At 39.2% G+C, this 22,605-nt stretch overlaps 1 protein-coding gene across 4 annotated transcripts in view; it reads left to right on the top strand.

Moving 5' to 3' along the window:
- tbc1d22a (TBC1 domain family, member 22a) overlaps window positions 1–22,605 on the top strand; it is a 335,257-nt gene that overhangs the window by 210,822 nt on the left and 101,830 nt on the right. For all 4 annotated transcript variants that reach the window (XM_072241880.1, XM_072241879.1, XM_072241878.1 and 1 more), the window contains one exon: window positions 800–927. In XM_072241880.1, the coding sequence (XP_072097981.1) occupies window positions 800–927 (128 nt within the window). The remainder of the gene's footprint in view (window positions 1–799; window positions 928–22,605) is intronic.

The raw sequence follows: 22,605 nt of genomic DNA, 5'->3' as shown, positions 1-22,605 counted from the left end.
CAAGCTAGAAATGCAAGCTATAAAGTCAATTAGTAATTCTTTTCCCTTGATGAATTATTGGGTAATGGTGACAGCTAGTGTATTTAAGCCATACAGACCAGAAAATCCTTTGACCTGCTCAGTGTGATGAATGAGCTCATGGCAGAAGGGAGATGAAATCTGGCCTAATTGCCACTGGTTTTGGAGGAGAAAGATTAATCTTGGCTGCTGCTCTTTATCACTAGAGAGTGATAATGCATTGTAGAGATAGAGCATGTGTATATTGCTTAATATCAGAAGGTATGATGCTTTGGCAGTGAAAGAGTCTGCTGGCAGCTACCATGATTCTTGCTAGATGCATGCTCATTTGAGCAAGATAGCAGCAGGGTATTACTATACCATAACAAGAGTGAAAAAGGTTGCAAATAAAAAGGAATATATCTCAAATTTTAAAAATGTGGAGAATAATACCACAGCTTGGTGTGGTACAGTGGCGTGGTGGTTAGCACAACACTTTACAGTACCAGCGACGTGAGTTTTATTCTGGCCGCTGCCTGTAGGGAATTTGTATGTTCTTCCCTTGTCCATGTGGGTTCCTCCCACAGTCCAAAGATGTACCGGTTGATAAGTTATTTGGTCATCGTAAATTGTTGCATGATTAGGTTAAGATTAAATTGGGGGTTGCTGGGTGTTGTAGCTTGAAGGGTTGGAAGAACGGAATCTGCGCTGTCTCTCAATAAATAAATAAATTTACAGAAGACCTGTATTTTTGATATGATGAGTGAACAGCATAAAAAAAGTTTAACTTTTTTCCTTGCAGAACAAGTACATAAACACCTACAACAGGCAGAAGTTGAATACCTGCAGTTTGCTTTTCGATGGATGAATAATTTATTGATGAGAGAACTCCCACTGCGGTGTACCATCCGGCTATGGGACACCTATCAGGTGAGTTCATCTTCTCTTTACAGTCCATTACCCACTCTTATGAAGCACCTGCGTCAGTTGCATGAATCCTGGAAAAGCATTAACTGCTTTAAGTACAGTACCTTGTATGTATCATTAATTGACCAAATTAGATGTTACTAATATTTTTGAGCTGACATAAACATTGATGTAGAATTGGAAGCACGTTTAATAGCTGTTTGTTACAGTGAAAATGTGGAGACAGTAATTAACTTCTTTAGCTTAGCTGTGTTATCTTTTATGGAAAAAGTTAAAATACTTTTAAATTGGCATTACAAATAAGTATAAAAAGGAAGACTGCCTTTAAGGCATGGTCTTCTATCACCTCAAAGTTCTTCATAGATAATGAAGTTCTATTGAAGTGTGGTCACTGCTGTATTGAAGGAATAGTTCAGTTCCTTGAGTGAATGGAGTATTTTAGTGACTGGTGTAAAATGTGACAAACAGGGGTGTATTGTGACATTTCACTGCTTCAACTTTGCCTTAACTGACAGAAGCATTTAAAAAAAAATCTTGATGCAGGAATTCTTGATTCTGGAGAGAAACAATTCATTGTTCTGAGCAGCATGTGAAGTGAAACAAAAGCAGAAAATGGCAAGTGCACTCAGTCAGATAGCTGCTAGAGAAAGAAAACTTTAATGTTTTGCATCTAGGATCGTGTATCAGAATTAGGACAGAGAGAAAACAAGTTATTTTTAGTTAGCAGAGAAGGCAGGGATAGTAGAACAGATGGTAAAATCTTTGGGGTGAGACCAGATTTATAAATATGGCATTTAAAGAGCAGTTAAGGTCTTCTCCATATAAAGTGTTGCCAATGGTAAGATTATGGAATGTGCTCAGCAGGATAGAATATACAACAAAAGAAAAAAAAGGAAAACAAGAAAATCTAGGGCAGAATGATAGATGGTAGAAATATTCAGATCTTCAATAAAGAAAGAGAAAAGGAAGTTAGCTCAAGTTGGAAAATCTGAGTTCAGAAACCTGCAATGTGCCATATGGAATTGTTGTTGTTCTTTAAGTATGCATTGGATCTCATTGGGAAAAGTCCCTAGAAGGGAGGAAAGAATCTCAATCTGATTTTGTTTCAGATATCCAGCATCTGCAATTTTTCTTTTGATTTCCCTCCCAAGCATCAGAGTATGAGGTCAATATTCTTTGAACAGCCCATGATTCCTGAGCAGTTCAAAGGTGAAAGGGGAGATTTTTGAAGGGTATCAGAGGGGCAAAAAATTTCACAAATTTGTCACGAATCAGAACATTATGACCAGTAGCTTGTGACACGCTCTGTGAGTTTCTGAAGATTGCCTTCTATCTGGAATGAAGTTCTGGTTTAAGATGGTGTTGGTGAATCTCAGTGTCGTCTTGTTGGTGGTTAAGGAAACCAGGAAAACAACTAAGTTCTTTGTTAATCACTCTTTTTCTGGCAAACGATCATCGCAAGCAATAGTCTGTAACCTACCTTTGAACTTGGAGGCAATTTGCTGTGGCAGAACCAAGGTAAGGCAGCAGGCCAGTCGCAGAGAGCAAGCAAGACCGTGGTTTGATCAAATTAAACGCCAGGCTGAATTGGAAAGGTTGGGCACAGGTTGAATCAAAGTGTTGGGAGTCCAACCCCAGAAGTGAAAAAACTGTTGTTTGGACAACAATTTAAGTGCCAGGCCAGATTGAAAAGGCTAGGGTGTCGGGGCCCGAGGGGCGAGGGAGTGTTGAGCAGTTCAGCTCGCTGCTTTGCTCTGCGCTAAACTAAGGGCCTGTCAACAAACTCTTTGTGGACTTCAAGTTGGAACGCTATTTGCCCGTGTTTATTGTTTGAATGATTTGTTTTTTGTCTCTGCACATTGAGTGTTTGACGGTCTTTTTTTATGCTGTTTTTGGGTTTCTTTGTTTCATGGCTACCTGTAAGAAAATGAATTTCAAGGTTATATAATGTATACATACTTTGATAATAGATGTACTTTGAACTTTCCTTAGTGGCTGTACTTTATTACTTTATTTCTCTCATCAAACTAAAGGGATTTCTGGTGCTGTCACAAATATGAAAATCACTTAACTTTTTTTGTGATTTTTAGCAGCTATTGTGGTGGTTGCGGACCTTAGTTTTCCCTCGCATTGTAATCCTAATACTTTAGTAAAATTTGAGGTCGTCTAGTTTGTACTTGCAGTTTATTCAAATATATAGTCATCTGTTCAAAGTAAATTTATTATCAAAGTACATCTATGTCACCATATACAACCGAGGTTAATTTTCTTAGGGGTGTACATAATAAATCCAAGAACCATAATAGAATCAATGAGAAATCACACCCAGTGGACATACAGCCAGTGTGCAAAAGACAACAAACTACAAATACAAAAAGAGGAAATAATAATAATAAATAAGCAATGAATATCGAGAACATGAGATAAAGAACCTTTGAAAGTGAGCCCATAGGTTGTGGGAACATTTCAATGATTAGAAAAGTGAAGTTGAATGGTTCAAGAGCCGGATGGTGGTTGGGTGGTAAACTGTTTCTGAACCACCTTCCTGATGGCAGCAACAAGAAGAGAGCATGCCCTGGGTGATGGGGGACCCTAATGATGCATGCTGATTTCCTTTGATAATGCTCCGTAGAGACATGCTCAATGATGAGGAGGCTTTGTCCTCCACGGACTGGGACATAACCACTACTTTTTGTAGGATTTTGTGTTCAAGAACTTTGGTGTTTCCATAGAAGGCTGTGATGCATCCAGTTAATATACTCTCCGCCACATACTGTTTGTCAAAGTTTTAGATGTCATGCCGAATCTTTGCAAACTCGTAAGAAAGTAGAGGCACTGTCGTGATTTCTTTGTAATTGAACGTACCTGCTGGGCCCAGGACAGGTCCTCTGAAATGATCTGTCACCGCTGACTCAAATCCACTGTGTTCAAGTTGCCTTTAATGCTTCTATCCTCTCTCATTCACTGCAGTTCTCAGGAGTGAGTGGTGTCTATGCATGAATTCCTTTAACATGAGTGACAGTTGGATATCAGCTACTCAATGAATTGGCAGACAAAGCAGAAAGAAAGGCCAGGGCAATAGCTGCATAGATGTTGAGCTTACATACATGCACACAAATACACATCTTTCCCCATTTCCTTAGCTGACCTACTTCTACCTCACCACCACCTCCTCCCCACCCAGCCGCATTTCTCAACAATCTTTCCCTTTCCTCAGTTCTCCTCTCTTTCAGCTCTGGACTCCTCCACTGACTCATTTCTCTTGAATACATCATTTGGCATCATCAATAACGTGTTGATCGTTGCAATTGCCTGTTTCAGCTTGTATAAATTTATTATGCAAATAGCTGAGAATATTATCCTATTAAGTTTTGCTAGTTTCAGGCAGAATGCTGTCCAGTTCTCATCAACCTTGTTTTCTGTTTTTAAGCCAATTTCCAATTTTGCCAGCTCATTTCCATTAATTCTTTAAGACTTAATCATCCTTTAAGTACATCAAGTAAATTACACTTTCTCGATTCACCCTGTCTACTAATAAGGCTAATTTCTCATAAAACTCCATGGCATATGTACAAATTAACAATGTTTTTGAATATATGACTGCTAGATTCCTTTTGACCTTTAGACCAATTTTGATGCCTTCTAGCAAAGGATTATGAAGAATTTACCGAGAGTCTGCGAACAGACAGAATGATATATCATCTCTGTCATGTTTTTCTCAAAATAAAAAAGTAAGATTTTCCCTCTTCCTTTCCAGTCCTGATGAAGGGTCTCAGCCCAAAATGACAACTATTTATCCCCTCCTTCATGCTGCCTGTTTTGCTAACTTCCTCCAGCATTTTGTGATTTGCTGAACATTTCTGGCATCTGCAGAATCTCTTGTTTGATTTTTAGAATTGGTTACCTGTAAGCCCTTAAACATAGACCTTATAATAGGACAGCACAGTATGGGCCTTTTGCTTATGGCGTTGTGCTGACCTTTGAACCTACTCCACAATCAATCTAACCCTTCCCTCTTACATAGCCCACAACTCTCCATTTTTTTTTCATCCATGTGTCTAAGTGACTTAATTTCCTTTAATATATCAGGCTGTACCAGTAGTCCCAGCAGTTCATTCCAGACATTTACCATTCTCTGTGTTCAAAACAAACTACCTCTGACATCTCCCCTAAACTTTGCTCAATGTACCTTCAAAGGATGTCCTCTGGTATTAGCTATTGCTGAACTGGGGAAAAAAATTGCTGGCTGTCCACTCTATTTATGCTTCTTTTTATATTGGGCACCTCCATCATGTCACCTCTCATCCTCCTTTGCTCCAAAGAGAAAAGCCTAACTGACTCAACCTTTTCACATAAGACATTCCCTAATCTCTCTATGCCCTCTTGAAAGCTTCTACATCCTTCCTATAGGAAGTGACCAGAACTGAATACAGTACTCCAAGTGTAGTCTAACCAGAGTTTTATAGAGCTGCAACATTACCTTGCTCTATCTCCCACTAATAAAGGCCAACACGCTATGCACCTTCTTAAACACCCTATCAACTTGGGCAGCAAATTTGATGGATCATTGAACGTGGAACCCAAGATCTCTCCATTCCTCCACACTGCTAAGAATCCTGCCCCCTTACAAAGCATAGCATTCACATTTTACTGGATTCACTCCATCTGCCACTTATGGGCCCAGCTCTGCATCTTGTCTGTGTCCCGTTGTAATGTACAACAACCTTCTAAACTATCCACAGTCCCACCAAGATTTGTACCATCTATAAACTTACTAACTCACCTTCATTTATGGTAATCACAATGAGCAGGGGTCCCAGAACAGATCCCTGGGATTATCATTGGTCACCAGACCCCAAACAGAGTACGTTCCATCTGCTACCACACTTTGCCTTCTGTGGGCTTGCCAGTCTGAATCTAAGTTTGAATCCAACTGCCAAATTTCCCTGGAATCTGTGCCTCATGACTTTCTGGATCCCTAATGATGAGCATTGTGTATAATTCACTGACCAGATGAACAGTCAATAACACTTTAGTACATAATTGTTGAGGCAGGTCACTAATTTTGTTGGAAGGCATAGTATTTAGTATTCCTCTTGTACTGAAATATACCCATTATTTCCTTTATTTATAAAATGATTAGATTCCATTTTGCTCCTGAGCACACACTTTTTGCTAATGCCCAGCTACTAGGATCTGTGTAAGTTTTTCTTTTTTTTCCTTTTCCTTTTGTTTTGTACCTTACTAACTTAGAAACTTTTTTCCATTAGTGAAGTTCTTGCCTTTTAGGAACTTTGACTGGCAGCTCCCAGTACTTTATTGTCTTTTTAACAACATAACATATAGAATAAAAGCAGGCGAAGTTCAGACAAGCTTACCCTGCATTCAATAAGATTGTGGTTGATGCTATGCCTCATAGGAAGAATTATTCTGAATATCTCTAAGAGTGAGAAATTAAAATCAATACAAAATGGTATCCTTAGAGTAGGTTATATAGAAATATTAATCAGGTAATATCTTGAATATATGTCTCAGAAATTGAGATAATGTTAACATAGGAACTGAAAATGCGGCCAGTTTAACAACATGAACTCGATTAACCTTTACCGGTTTTTTTCTACTGTGGCAAACTTGCTTGATCTGCAAGTCAATATTTCTAACATTCGCTGTTAATGTTTCAAATGTTTGTGCAACTCTGATTTGTAATTATTAGAGAAATACTAAATTTCTTGATTTCCTCCAGCAGTGTGTGTGCATGTGGTGTGTTTTGTCTCTTATTGTGAAGGAAAATATCATTGTTGCCATTGATACTCTTTGAATTGTCATTTATCAACTAAGTAGTTTGATAGTTATTCCCTGGCCCTGACTGCCTCATTTTCACCATGGATATTCAGTCCCTGTACAATTCTAACAGCCATCAAGAAGACCTTGAAGCTGTCCACTTCTTTCTCAACAAAAGATCCAACCAGCTCTCCCACCACCACCCTCCGTCTGGCCGAACTGGTCCACGCCCACAACAATTTCTCCTTCGGCTCCTCCCACTTTCTCTGGACTCAAAAGGTGGCCATAAGCACCCGCATGGGCCCCTGCTGTGCCTGCCTTTTTGTTAGCTACATAGACCAGTCCTCATTTGAAGTCTTCCTCAGTAATGCTCCCCAGCTCTTCCTTTGCTACATTGACGACTGCATTGATACTGCTTCATGCATCCGTGCTGAGCAACAATTTCATCAACTTTGCCTCCAACTTCCACCCTGCCCTTAAATTCATGCGGTCCATTTCTGATAGCTCTCTCTCTTTTTTCGATCTGTCTCCATCCCTAGAGGCAAATTGTCTACTGACATCTTTCGTACACCTACTAATTCCCATAGCTATCTTGACTATACCACTTCCCACACTGTCTCCTGTAAGAATGCTCTTCCCTTTTCTCAGTTTCTTCACCTTCACTGCATCTGTTCCCAGGATGAAGCTTTCCTTTCCAGTACATCAGAGACGTCCTTCTTCAAAGGGCAGGATTTCCTTTCCTCCACTATTGATGCTATCCTCACCTGTATCTCCTCCATTTCCCTGACATCTGCACTCATTCCATCTTCCTGCCATTTTAACAGGGATAGAGCTCCTCTTGTCCTCATCTACCACTCCTTGTGCCACCGCATCCAACACATCAATCTCTGTGATGTCCGCCATCTGAATCAGGATCCTAACACCAACATACCTTTACCTCCTCCCCTCACTCTCCGCTTTCCCAGGGATTGCTCCCTCCATGGTTCCTTTGTCCACTTGTCACTCCCCACCAATCTCCCACATGGCACTTGTCCTTGCAAATGGCAAAAGTGCTACATCTACCCATTCACCCACTCCCTCACCTCCATTTAGGGCCCTAAACAGTCCTTCCAGATGTGGCAATGCTTCGCCTATAAATCTGTTGGGGTCATCTATTGTATCCAGTGCTCCTAATTGGTGAGACCCAATGTAAATTGGGGGACCACTTTGTCGAGCACCTCTGTTCCATCCGCCAAAAGTGGAATTTCTTGGTGTCCACCATTTTAATTCCTATTCCCATTTCCCGTTCCAATATTTCAGTCCATGGCCTCCTCTTTTGCCATGTTGAGGCCACTCTCAGGATGGAGGAGCAACACCTCATATACCGTTGCGGTACCCTCAAACCTGATCATCAATTTCTCCTTTTGGTAAATAATTTTTCCCTTCCCCTTCATTCATTCTTCTTCTATTCCCCATTCTGGCCTCTTACCTCTTATCCTCACCTGGCTATCACCTCGCCTGGGTACCTCTCCTCCTTCCCTTTCTCCCATGATCCACTCTCCTTTCCTATCAGATGCCTTTTATCTAGCTCTTTATCCTTCCCACCCACCTGGCTTCATCTTTCACCCTGTAGCTATCTTCCTTTCTCTCCCCCCACTTTTTATTCTGGCATCTTCCTCTTTCCTGTCTAGACCTGAAGGAGGATCTTAGCCTGAAACGTCGACTATTTGTTCTGCGGATGCTGCCTGGCCTGCTGAGTTTCTCCGGCATTTTGTGCATGTTGCAATGGATTTCCAGCATCTGCAGCATTTCTTGTGTTTTTGATGGTTATTGACTACTTTTTATGTTAATCTCACACAGTTCCATTTAGCTGTCAGCCCCATGCAGACATACCTACATTGTTTCCAAATCCAGCAAGAATTTTATTTTAAAATTCTCAATCATGTTTTCAGAAATCACATTGATTAACTCCTCCCTCTCTTTGTAACCTTGTACAATTCCAGTCTAAAGAACGTCCCTGATCTTAAGACAGAAACAATTACAGATGCTGGAACCAGAAGAGCAAAGCAGAATGAATGCTGGAAGAACTTGGCAGCTCATGCAGCATCTATGGAAATCAACAGTCCTGGTTGAGACTCTGCATAAGGATTGAGAGGGAACAGGAGTGTTGCCAGTACATAGTGTTACGTAAAGAGTTTGTGGATCGGTTGTGATAGTTGCTGGTACGTCATAGCTTGAGGCCGATGGGGGGAGGGATGATGGAATGGTGGAACTAGGTATGGGAAGGATGGAATTGAAGAACAGAGGGGGGCAAAAACTAAATGACGGGTGGAAGTTTGTGAGGGAGGAGAGCACTGAAGGGAGAGATTACCTGAAATACAAGATGTTGTTCTCTAAGTCAAAGTGTGTGTGCAATATACAACCATGAGATTTATCTTCCCACAGACAGCCATGAAACAATGAAACACCATGGAATCCATTCAAAGAAAGCATTAATGGCCAGTGTGCAAAAAAAGCAAATCACGCAAATGGCATAAAAAGAGCAATAACACACAGAATATTAAATATAAAACTGTGGAGGACTTGAATGATCCTAGGAATGTTCAGTTTAGTTTAGTTCCTTTTAACTTAGTGCTGTGCTGTTTGTTGATTGCAGAGCCAGTCTGCCCAGATCAAAATCGTGCAGAATGCCAATAAAAAAGAAGAGTAATCAAAATGTAGAAATGCAAATGACTTGAAGCGTAGGGTCCTCTAACAACAAGTCCAATCCATAAACCACGCCAATAACAATAACTTAGGCAGAGGAAAAGTAACTTGATGTGGGAATGAGAAGGAGAGTTCGAAGTACATTTATACTTTATAAATTATACAATCTTGAGATTCATTTGCTTACAGGCAGCCATACAACAAGACGAACCCAATTTTAAACAAAGACCAACATCTAATGCAGAGAGAGAGAGAGGAAACAAATCTCAAATCACACAAACAATAAAAGCAAGCAACAGCATTCAGAACTAAAGCGAGTCCATAGACATGAAGCCTGGTACAGCCAGAGGAGGCTCATGGTCTCAGCTTCAGTTCATCACGCAGTGGGGCAAATTGTAGTAAGGCTCACAGACAAGAAGCCTGTAGCAGCCATAGCAGGGCATAGCCTCAGCCCCAGCCCCAGTGCCACGGCTTGCAGAGAGCGGAGTAAACATTGTGGAGCAGCAAATGGCCTGACCCTTGTGTCCGGTCCTGACACCCTGCCTTTGCAGTCCATCTGGGCTGGTATTTAAATTGTCCAAACACCGGGTTATCCCCCACACTAGGACCTGGGCCCCGCTGCATCAGTACGCTCTGGGTCTGGACCCCGCCACCATGTTCCAGCCCTTATCTGACCTTTCCAAATCGGCCCAGCGCTCGGATTGATTCTATCTTGTTCTCGGTTTAGGTAGGTGGGCTCTGAAACAACTCCTCTGTACCCGCTCCAACTCTTACTCCATCTCAAATGTGCGTTGACCATGCTCCAACTTTGCATCGCATCCGCATGCCTTGACCCTCAAGTCAGTCTCGCTTTCGCTTGCTTCTTCATTGTTTGTGGTGTTAGTTCACCACAGTTTTGCACTGGAAAAGTGTTTATATTAATAAAGTATTTAATTGTATTTCTTGCTTTATGATTTACCAGTGAACTGTCATCCAGCTTCAGTAGTGCCATCTTAAACTGTAAGTTAAAATGATATGCACTAGCCGTTGAAAGGAGCATAGTGGCTTTGCAAAATGTAGCTTACGAACCAGTGAATTTTCTAATTTCATGTAACCCACAGTTCAGGTCTTCTCCCATATACACATTTGCCTTTGTTTACTAGTTTTCTTGTCACTTTGTTACTCCCTTCCATTCCCTCCATCACTCAGTTAGTTCTACTTATCATTTATCTGCTTGCTATCTGGTTCCATCTATAAGTACCAGCCTCTAATCCCACCAATCTCATAGTGCTATATGCAGGCAATCTTTTCACTTCATTCTCAGTCATGATTTCAAGCCTTGAGTTTAATCACATTACTGCTGGGAGCTGTTCATTTTGTCATTGTAGCAAGAAGTCTTTTATTGTTGAATTATTTTGAATTATGCTACCAAGTTTCTTTTCAAAAGCTGTATATTCATTAGCTACAATAATTTGTTAAAGCTATAATTTGACCAGCCAAATTTTCTCTGAACAGCTTTTACTATTTCCAAATAATTCAATGCATACAACTCATTACAGTCTAATCTTGGTTTACTTTTTCTTATTGACTTACTAGGCAAATGGGAACAGTTGTAATATACTATGGTTTATAAATAATATTTTAATCCAATAATTATAGACAAATGAAAAATTCTTTTACGTTATGTTGTAGGGATGTTTGAGGATTTTTGTTTTTACAATGTTAAGGGCTTAACTACTGCATAATTTAATTGTTCCAATCAATAAGTTTGGAATGCAGAGGTGAAATTTTTTGATTGAATCACAATCAAAAATTTAATCAGAATGAATTGTTTTGGACAAGATGTGAAACAGCAGACAATTCGAATCAATTATGAAATAAACTTTAAATTTCAGATTTTATTTATATGTATTTTAAGATTTTAGCTCATATTCTGTAACTTTCTTCTGAAATATATTTCCATTGAGGTGTATTTTAAACCTGAGCGCATAGGCAATCAATTTAAATTCCATTTCAATTTCACCTTTCATTTAGTGATCATCATTCTTACTGCAATTCTTTAGAATAATCAAAACTATCACTTATTAAAGCAGAAAGTTTATTTTTAAACATGCATTTTGGTTTGTATATCTCATGAATACCAAGTAAAGATTAAGGAGAAATTTGTAATTCCACCTGTACAACTGTATAGTTAAAGTATTCTTAGTGCTCAATAGCAGCTGATACAGTAAGCAGAATATATGCAGAGGATTTGGTTAATTGGGACACATCAGGCCCAGTACATTTTGGCCCAATTTAGCGACTACCCCAATTAGCCAGTTTCATGGAAATCATTAAAAAGGTATTATTTAACTGAATAACAAATGATCTATTTAAATTAATGCTACCAATAACACTACTGTACTATGATACAGTTTTTGTAATATTTATCGACAGAGGAATTCATCCAATGTATGTTGCTGTGCTCTTTTGATTGATTATAAATGAACAAAATTAGTGCAGACACCGAATGCAGAGAATGGACTGCCTTCATACAATGCTTTCAATGATGGCATCCTCGAAATCCTCATATATCTTGTAACGTTCAAGGTGATTGTCAATAACTTTAAATTCTTCATAGTCCCTCACTATCTGAAGTAGAGAGATTGTTTCATTTTCATTCCCAGCTGTTTCTGGCATCTCCAACCCTTGAATGCTTGAAACTGCAGTGAGCTATAGTGCTGTTGGGTGAGGAGTTCCAAGATTTAGACCCAGAAATGATGAAGAACCACCAATATATTTTCAAGTGAGAATGGTGTGTGACCAAGCAGGAAAGGTGCAGTTGGTGGGGTCCCATGCACTTGCTCTGGCTTGGTGAATAATTGTAGTAAATATCAACCCTGAAACTATCATAATCCAGTGGTAGAGTGACTGAATGTTTTGGGTCGTTAATGTTTGAGCAACAATCAAATGAGTTGCTGTATTCAGGATGATGTCATACTTCATAAAAACTCATTATGCATGCAAACAAAATTCCATCATGTTCTTGAGTTGTATCTTGTAGATGGTAGAACCTCCTGGGGAGTCAGGAGATGCCATTCTTTTGATTGCCACTTATGTGGCCTCTCCAGCTGATTATTCTTTTGAGTTATGACATACCCACTCTTAAAAGCGTGACCGTAGACTCTAGGTGATGGCAACTTCAGAACATCCTGACGTCCTCTTGTAGACTCTCTCTTTTTGTAGGTGGCCACTGTTTGCTATTTTTGTGGCACGTCTATTATTTGCCATTTATCAGTGAATGTCTTAATGATGTCTATGTCCTGCTGCATGCAGGCATGAGCTGCCTCAAAGTTCAAAGTACATTTATTATCAAAGTATGTATACCATATACAACCTTGGGTTTCGTCTCCTTACAGGCAGCCACAAAACAAACCCAATAGAATCCATTTAAAAAAAGACTATCAAACACCCAATGTTAGAAAAAAGAAACAAATCATGCAAACAATAAAATAAGCAAATAACATTCAGAACTGATGTTCACAGAAGTGAGTCCATGGCCATGAAGCTAGTCACAACCCATCCAGGAGCCTGTTAGTTGTAGGCTTTAGTTCAGTGCAGAGATGAGTAAACCTCGCGGGCAGTGAGCTGAAATGGCCTGTCCTTCGTCTCCAACACCCTGACCTTTTCAATCTGGCCTGGTACTTAAACTTGGTAAACGTTGGGTCGTTCCTCACTCTTGGACCCAGCTCCTTGCTGCTTTGATACACTCTCAGCCCTTGGATCCGCCACCTTAATTCAGCCCATACCCGACCTTTCCAATACAGCCCGGCAATTAAATCAGTCATACCTCGGCTTGTTCCCTGCTCTCCGGCCCTGGCCTTGCCACCTCAATTCGGCCTGTATATGCCATGCTGCAACCGGTCCTGCTCCTTCGAGATTTCAGTTCACACTGCAAAAATCCCAGGTCATACCGGCAGTTCAAAAGCTCAACTCTGAACTGGCTTCATTTGCTGATGACTGACAAAAGAAATGGATATTTTGCAATCAACATCAGCCATGCTGTTGTGATGCCTGTTCCAGCCCGAACTTCTATGTTTGTCAGGGCTTGGTATGTGCAGGCCTGTAACAGGTAGGGAGTAGTGAGCACAGGTGACCACAAAATTTCAGACTTTATCAGCTCCATTGCCTCCTTGTGATCAATTTAATTGGCAAATAATTTTCATTGTCTTGTTTGCAGCAATGCTGTCACATCATATAACATGGCTGCAAAGTTTCTATCTTCATCTGTTTTTCCTTGTTTCATTGAACCTAACTTGGTTGGTATTTGTTCATTCACATTACATTTGCATCAGTCTGTGTCTCATCCAAACTTATAATCTTCTTTAGAAATCTCATTTGACACCTACTTTGTGACAGATTCTACCATTTAGTAAGTGACATCTGAAAACTAATTTTTATGTTGCTTGCTTAATGCAGAAATACTAATTTCTGATTTGAAATTGGAAATAATGTTACTTATTTGGTAATGCTTTTTAGAATATACGTATTGGATATAAGAACTTCAAATTTCTTAATGAAACTTACATTTACAGATGATTCCAACCAGGAAATTACAACTAGATAGCCAAGAGATTGCCTTTATTGTCAAAGATTATTTCTTCTCATGGACTCATTTGACTGAGAAGAGCATTTCACTCAAAACAGAATTTTTTTTCAGGTGAATAATACCATAATACTAATGATTTTATTTTTTGGAAGGATTTGGGGAATTTTAAACCTGTCATCTCAACATTCGGCAATAAGTATTTTCTAAGTAAAGTTGATTTTTTTTTTCCCTGTGAAGATCTGAAGAATCTTAACAAATGTGAAATGGTGAAAGGTCCGTTACCTTCATTGGCAATCGATGACATTGACAAAATGGTATTATGATGAAAACAATTTTGTTTTTCTAAGCTGATTAATTAGAACTGTTCAAGCTATTTGTACATTAAACTGTAATAAGTTCATGATCAATTATTATGTTGACATTTGCAGTAACAACACTTGCCCACATATTCCCTCAAAAAATTTTTTTCAAATATATGTTATTTGGTGCAGATTTTTATATGATAGGCAAGGGATTTGTGTGGTTTAACTCATCAAAATTTCTTGGATTATTTCCTAATAGTAGGTTCAGTGGAACACTGAGCTGTTGTCGTAACACCCCAGCTTATTTGAAAATAGCTGCCTTCATTACCACAAGAGTAAGAAGCGAGTATTCATTGTTTTATTGTAACATATTTAGTTTTCATCTTCACATTGACATTAATGTGGTATGTTTATCACCTTCCTCCCTTTACTGCTTTACTGTAATAAATTGCATTACTGCAAAAATAATGTTGAAGGAAGTTATACTCGTAAATGGTGCTAAGGCAGACTGAGATTAGATCTTTCTGTAAGTGGAATGCATAGAATTTATGGCTGCATCAACTAAACTAAGCCAATGTTCTCAACATCTCAGCAAACATTTGTGCACATTAACTGTATTCGTCACCATTATAAGATATCTGTCACATTACACTGAGCAACAAAGATTTTCTTCATGAATACTTTTGGATGTATCTTAAGGATTTTGGGCTGCTGATCATGAAAATCACCATGGAATTTCCCTATCATGCACCATTTGTTTTTTGAAATTACCTATATTTGTTATTGCAATTCATAATTCAAGTCAATTAAAATGTCATCCACAACGTAAGCTGAAAATTTTTCTCTCATGTCCATGCATGCCTGGGCATGCTTAGGCAGGGTAGATGCTGTACGGCAGGACAGGTTTTAGAAAGGCTATACATTTCCGTGAAGGATTTTGGTATTTCAGAGGGATGTTTCCCAGAATAACTGATGCCAAGATTAAGGAAGGTACTTTTGTTAGTCCACAAATCAAACAGGTCATCAATGACAGGCAATTTGAAAGACTTCTCATGGAACCGGGGAAAATTGCACGGAAGGCATTCAAGGATGTTGTTGAAAATTTTCTTGGCAGCTATAGAGCACCAAACTACTTGCAGCTGGTTGACAATGTGCTTCCAGCATACAAAACAATGAAGTACAACATGTCACTAAGGATTAATTTTCAGCATTCCCATTTTGACTTATTCCCTGCAAATCTTGGTGCTATCAGTGACGAGTATGATGAAAGTTATTGTGGTCATGGAGAAACGGTATCAGGGCAACTGGAATCCATCAATGCTGGCTGATTGTTGTTAGACACTTAAGTGAGAAGCCTCAGACACGAAGTAGAAATGAAAATTATCAACGCAAGAGTTTTAGCTTAGATGAAAATTTAAAAAAAAATTGTTTTTTTAAATAAAGAGAGCATACTATAAAGGAGGTTTGTGCAGTTCATAACAAATGTATCAAATGTACAATTCACATCTATGAAAGAGTTGCACCCATAGTACAAGCATGCTTTGGTTACCTCCCTGCCTCGACCCACCCCTCCCAATCCCCATCTCCAAGCCACCATGGCATTAGCAAAAAAGGTTGAACAGAACCTTAGTCCCCACAGAAGTGCATTGGTATAGAGAAGGTGTATTTTTTCTAATACATAGACTGTTGTATGTTTACAAGTCTGGGTCCATAGAATTTTACCAGGAAATGCTGGAGGTCAGGGATTTATGTGCAGAGGAAAGGAAGAAAGGATAGACATTTAGTTTGGCTGGGAATTCTGAAAATATTCAAGAAAGGGTTCCCACACCTTTTGGAACTTTATGTCCGAGTTGAGAATTGAATAATGGATCTTCTCAAGGTATAGACTGGACATGATGTCCCTGAGCCACTGAGCGTGGGTGGGCGGGGCAGCATCCCTCCACCTGAGCAAGACTGCGCGCCTGGCCAAAAGAGAGGCAAAAGACAGTGTGCGACGTTTGGTCAGACTTAAGTGCATGTCCCCCTCTCTGGAGGTGCCGAAAAGAGCAATCAAAGGGTTAGGTTCCAAATTATAATTAAGTATTTGGGATAGAGTTTGGAAAGCATCTTTCCAGTATTTTTCCAAGTTAGGGCATGTCCAGTACATGTGAATAAGGGAAGCCTCACCCCTTTTGCATTTGTCGCAGCAGAGATTAACATCTGGGTAACTGCGAGATAATTTAGTTTTAGACATATGGGCCCTGTGTACGAACTTGAATGGTAACAAGCAGTGGCGGGCACATAAAGAGGTTGAGTTAACTAACTTAAGAACTGGATCCCATAAATCATCTGACAGTGAGAAATTTAAATATTGCTCCCAGGCAGTTTTAATTTTTTCAAGGGGGCGGGTTCCACACCGCCAGTTTCAAGAGCAGTTGTTGCCCAGTAATCATCGGGTTCCTGGATCACCTTCACTTACTTCATGGCTGAACTGACTCTGTGGCCTGTGGACTCACGTTCAGGACTCTGCAGTTCATGTTCTTAGTATTATTTGTTTAATTTTTTTTGTAATTTGCATGACTTGTTCTCTTTTGCATGTTTGATGTTTATTGGTCTTTCTTATTGTGTGTCTTTTTGTGAATTCTATTGTGTTTTTCTGTGTTATATAACGTGTGTTAGATCTGCTATCACTCATTTTAAATTGTCTTCAAAAGTTAAGATGCCTCTTATCTGCAAGTGCTCTAAATGTTGAACATGTAACTGATAAATACAGTAACTTATTTGATTTTAAATGGTTTAGCTTCTACTAAAGCTTACTAAAGAAGATGGGGCTGAGGGGTCACTCCCTCCAACAAGCAATCAAGTCCTTGTCAAATGCAGCAGAAGAAAGCAGCAATTGGATTTGGATTAAAAGGAAAGACAACAACTGGGCTGCAAGATGAAGACAGGAGGGTATGGAACTGAGGGGGGTGTATCTGGGATGCCAGGTAGCACCACTGGGCCCCCTGGAGATGTCGTGGGCTTATCTATGAAACATCAAAGAAGGAGGGTGCCCACCTGATGACCCCGATGACGTACTTACCCTCCCTCCTTGTCACAACTCCAAGCCCACTGCCAACATCGAGAGTGCCGACTTACCATCGGGATTGAAACATCAAGTCCTGGTAGCTTTACTACTTACCAAGTTATTCTGAGTGAGGTTTCTACCTTTATAATTCCAAGTCTGGGTTCTTTTATCTTGACTTTCAGCCTTAATTAGTTGCCGGTTATCTACCATCCATCTATGCACATCACTTCAGAAGGCAGTGACAACTCTGTCGGAGTAAAAGAAAACTTTTAAAAGTCTCTCACTATCTCTTCTTTAAGTTAGTCCTGATGAAGGATCTCGGCCCGAAACGTCGACTGTACCTTTTCCTATAGATGCTGCCTGGCCTGCTGTGTTCACCAGCATTTTTTATGTGTGTTGCTTGAATATTCCAGCATCTGCAGATTTCCTCGTGTTTGCGTTTCTTAAAAGACATTGTATCTTCTGTTTTTCAGCTGAATAGTGCAAGACCAAAGAAGAACATTTACGCTCCTTTTTCAGTTAACGTAAATAATGCAGCACAAGAGTTGGGTAGATTATTGCCCCCTTTATACCACAGCAGAAGAATTGCTGCATAACTTCGTCAACGAGATTGTTCATTTTGGTTGATTAAAATACAGGTGCACATTCCTTTATCTGAAATTCTGAAATCCAAAAAGCTCCGAAAACCGAAGTTTTTTTCGTCAACAGCTGAGGTCACTCAGGTGTGACGTGGCAGCACTAGCAGAGGCCGCCAGACTTCAGCTGTGGCTCAGCGCTTGTACTGGTTACACATACATTTGCTGTTCGCTGATATTTTGTGTTCACTGTTGATTTTGTGTTTAATTTCACTGTGAAAATGTCAAAAAGAGCTGCAGATACCCCTATGGATAACAATGAGAAAAAGAGAAGGAAGCATCTATCATTATCAATAATGCAGAAAGTGGAGTTATTGCAGAAGCTTGATTGTGGTGTGTCTGTGTGGAGTCTTACTGAGGAAAATAGTGTTGGAATTACCACTGTATAAGATTTAAATAAACAGAAAGACAAGTTACTGAAGTTTTATAGTGACAGTGACAGTGACGTTCTACATTTATTCCAATAAGTCATTTACCATGTGTTTGATTCGGTTCGTTTGAAGCTGTATATTTTTATGTTTTATTGAATGTTTTTATTGGAAATAAAAATTTTTCTTGTCACTATTCCCCAAACAGTACAGTATAACAACTATTTATATAGCAGTTACATTGTATTAAGTATTATAAGTAACCTAGAGATGATTTAAAGTATACGGGAGGATGTGCGTAGGTTTGGTGCGCCGCAGGGTCCTGAAGTCCACCGCATTCACACAGGTTAAATAAGGGACTTGAGCATACGTGTTTTTTGGTATGGGGGGGGGGGTAGGGTCTGAAATCCGAAAAATTCTGAATTCTGAAATGCAACTGGCCCCAAGGATTTCGGATAAGGGATTGTGGACCTGTACTACTTTCTGATGTAATCTGACACATATCTTTTAATATTTGCTGGGAGAAAAGAAACGTATTAATTGTCATAAACTTAGAAAAAATAAATGCATTTGACAAAAAACCAGGCTACAGAAATTGCAAATGCATAATCTTTTGTGACAAAGCGGTTTAAATGGAGAAAATTAGGTGGCCAAAGATTGAAAAAAAACTGCACAATGTGGATTCCATATGATATGAACAGCAGAAATATTTATATTTGGGGGTAGAAATAATCAATCTAATTGCTCATAGGACTGGACTGTGAAAGTAAGTACCTTACAAAATATTTCATGTAAGTTCTTTGCATGAAGACATGGTATTCATGCTTCATTACAAACAATTCTTGTTTTTATGATCATTGTCCTCAACATGCAATCATTACTTCAATATTCACTTTTATCTTGAGTATGAAGAGATTGTACTTAAGTACTCAATATTATAATGAAGATGGAAGCAAGTCCGATCAATTTCACTTTCTGTCAGTACTAGATTGTGTCGGAAAGAAAAATGAAATATTGGAAACTCAGTAGTTAGGTCAATTTCTTTGCAAAGGAGCAGTTAATGTTTCAGATTGAAGATCATTCATCTGAACTCTGTCTCTTTCTACAATTCCAGATTGATCTCCTGAGTATTTGTACACTTTGTTGCAGATTTCCAGCTCTGCATTTTTTTTTTATTCTTGTTCACATTGTGTATTTGAGGTTGTGATGTTTCTGTATAGTTTCTGTGTGATGACTACTTAAACACAAAAAAATTAAGTAATGTTTGTAAAATCATATTACTTGTGAAATTTGGCAAAATTATGTTTTTTTCCAACAGAATTATAGAGTAGTACAGCATGGATGCAGACTCTTCAGCTTACTAAGCTCATCCTGATCACAGTGTCCAACCAGCTCTTCCCAGTTTCTTGTACTTTAAGCCCCACACCTCCATCTATCTACCCGAGTGCTTCTTAAATGATCCTATTCTACCTGCCTCAAACATCCTTCTTCTGGCCCGAAACGTTGATTGTACCTCTTCCTATAGATGCGGCCTGGCCTGCTGCGTTCACCAGCAATTTTTGTGTGTGCTTTTGGCAGTTCATTTGTTTATCAGTATCTTCAAAACCTTATGATGCTTTACTGTTGGAAGCACTGGCTATTTTACTGTGATCTATGAGACACACTGGTGGAAAAAATGGGGTGTTTTTAATGCTGATTTGATATATTTCTGAAAGAAACTGCCAGGTTTTTCTGAGAAGTTCCATCTGTTCCGTATGGATCTGCCAGCAATTTTTCACACATGTAACTGATTGTTTAAAAATAAATGGAGAAGCCTGGTCTTTCTATTAAAGTTAATAATAATTATGATGAAGGCACAGCAGTGTCCCCACTTTCTAAGGAGATTGAGGCAAATGAGGCCCCCTCCCCCAATCTTAACTGCATTTTATAGGAACGCCATTGAAAGCATCCAGACACATTGCATCTCCATTTATCTCCAGCTGGTATGGAGCAGCCGAGTATCAGTCCCAAAGCTCTTACAAAGTACTGTGAGAATGGCTGAGAGGATCATAGGGGTCTTCCTACCATCCATCGGGGACATTTATCAGGAGCACTGCATATGCAGGGCCCTTAGTATTATCAAAATTGAACATTGGATAAAAAACACTCTTCATGCTTGAAATCTGAAATAAAAATGATGAAATTATTACACATGCCATTCATCAATTGTGCGGAGAAAAGAAACAGTATTTGTGCTGCAGATGATGACCTTTCATCAAAATATTGTAAATTATGATAAAGATTGATTATTGAAATGGTTGAGTCTTAAACACTATGAAGATGAGATTCATAGGTCCCATGGAAGTAGAATGGGGAATTAAAGCTGTTGCGTTTTCTAGACTGGGTGTTTTAGATCACTGGAAGGGAACGAGTAAAAAGGCAGGTGTTGCATGCAAGGGAACATTGGATATTGGTGGAGATGGAAGAGTGAACTATGGAATCACATAGGAAATGGACCCTATGCAATGCTGAAAGATATGTGTAGGGTGATGGGAAACAAGTTTTTCATGGTAGAATAATGCTGCAAGTAGTGGAAGTTATAGAAATTGATCCATTGAATACACAGGCTGGTGGTGAAGACAAGGGAAACCAGGGCGTAGAAAGTCATAAACAAACAGATGTGCTTGAAAGTACTTTCATTTGCAGTGGATGGGAAACTATGATCAAGAATAAGTGAAGGATTTTGAAAAAACTGGAGCTGTCAGAAAAGATGGGTTGCAAGTGGAGAAACTGGGTGAGTGGAGCAGTGCAAGGGTTCCCAGCCAGGGGTCCACAGGACCCCTTGCTTAATGATATTGGTACATAGCATAAAAAAAAGGTTGGGAACCCCTGGTGTGCAAGAAGTTGCAGGAAACAGTACTTACTCATTTTTCATTTAACCAGAATTCCACATAATTGACAAAGTTCAGAAGTATCTTTGTTACACTTTGCCCACTCTTCTTGCTCTTACTATGCTTGCTCTGGTTGGACGATATTGAGGGCCATAGCACAGTCTGCTGCCCAGTGATAAATCACCCTAAGCAACAAGATTTGTGTATTTGCATGTAAGTGGTGGAGATCCTGATGCTCCAATCAATTATGCAAGATAACTAGTCTAAATGCAGTTTGGCCGTCATTATCCCACAGAAATGGGGCCAATATCAGCATTAGCTTTTGTACAGAAGTAGCAGTTTATGATTTAATTCTTTATTTTTATATAAAGCATGTTCACTTTATGATCTTAGCCATTGAATTTTGGAAAGAATTTGGGATAATATGTCCATTAAAGAAGTTTGAAGTTACAATATCTGCAGGGGGTTCTGTGAGAGTTTCAATTGTGAAGATTAAGCTTTCTCTGTATAACATATAAACAGCTACTCATTTTTGTTGTTTGCTCCTGTGCTGCTCTAATTGGTGCTTTAGTCATCTGATAATTTTTGCACAATCAGCCATTTAGTAGAAGCTTTGAATACTCTGTAGCAAATTTTGTACAATGAGAGTTAGTGTCTGACCTGAATGGAAGCTAATGTATGACAACTTTTCTGGCAATATTATAATTGCTAAATTACATTTGTGTTCTTTAGCATTTGTTTCATGCTTTTTCTCTGAATACCGGCAAGGCTGGAAGCCTGGTATTTTGTTGAATGATGAAGGGACCAGTGAGGTTCCCAAGCTAGTATTTTTTCTATCTTTCAGGACTAATTCTTCTTTAACTTAATTCAATATGTAATTCCAGAACAGGCTTCATCTCTGTAGGTGCACTGCCTCTTACTAACTTCAAATTGGGATTTATTTACTCTATCTCTTCCCTTCCCTCTTCTCCCTCCAGAATCTCTTATCTTCCATCCCACTTAAGCACTTGTTTTATTTTACACTGTGTTTTGCATGGCTTGTCATAACTGACTCATTTGATTTATGTTTAAGATGTAAGAATTTCAGTTAGCTTTAAAAAAATAATTTATTGCAGAAGATATTGAAGGAAAATTGGATATTTTTCTCTCAGGCAATGTTTACTGATCAGCAATGCTGTGGTTGAAAGGCATGCCGAAGCACAGTTAGGACCATTCTTCAAAGGGGATTGGGTATTCACTTGAAAATATTTGCAGGATTATAAGATCAGGCAAACTGGTGTTAGGACGCATTCTTGTCTGTTGTAGCCACTGGCAACTTTTGTGCTGCATTTACCTTCTTTGCCTGATTTTAAATCTGCTATCACTTTTTTTTATCAGTCAGATCTTAAAAATAATTTGCCTATCTTTTCCTTTTCATTCCTGTACAA

The sequence above is a fragment of the Mobula birostris genome, chromosome 23 (assembly GCF_030028105.1).
Source record: "Mobula birostris isolate sMobBir1 chromosome 23, sMobBir1.hap1, whole genome shotgun sequence".
Lineage (NCBI taxonomy): Eukaryota > Metazoa > Chordata > Chondrichthyes > Myliobatiformes > Myliobatidae > Mobula > Mobula birostris.
The sequence above is the reverse complement of the archived record's forward strand: the minus strand, read 5'-3'. Positions and strand labels throughout refer to the sequence as shown.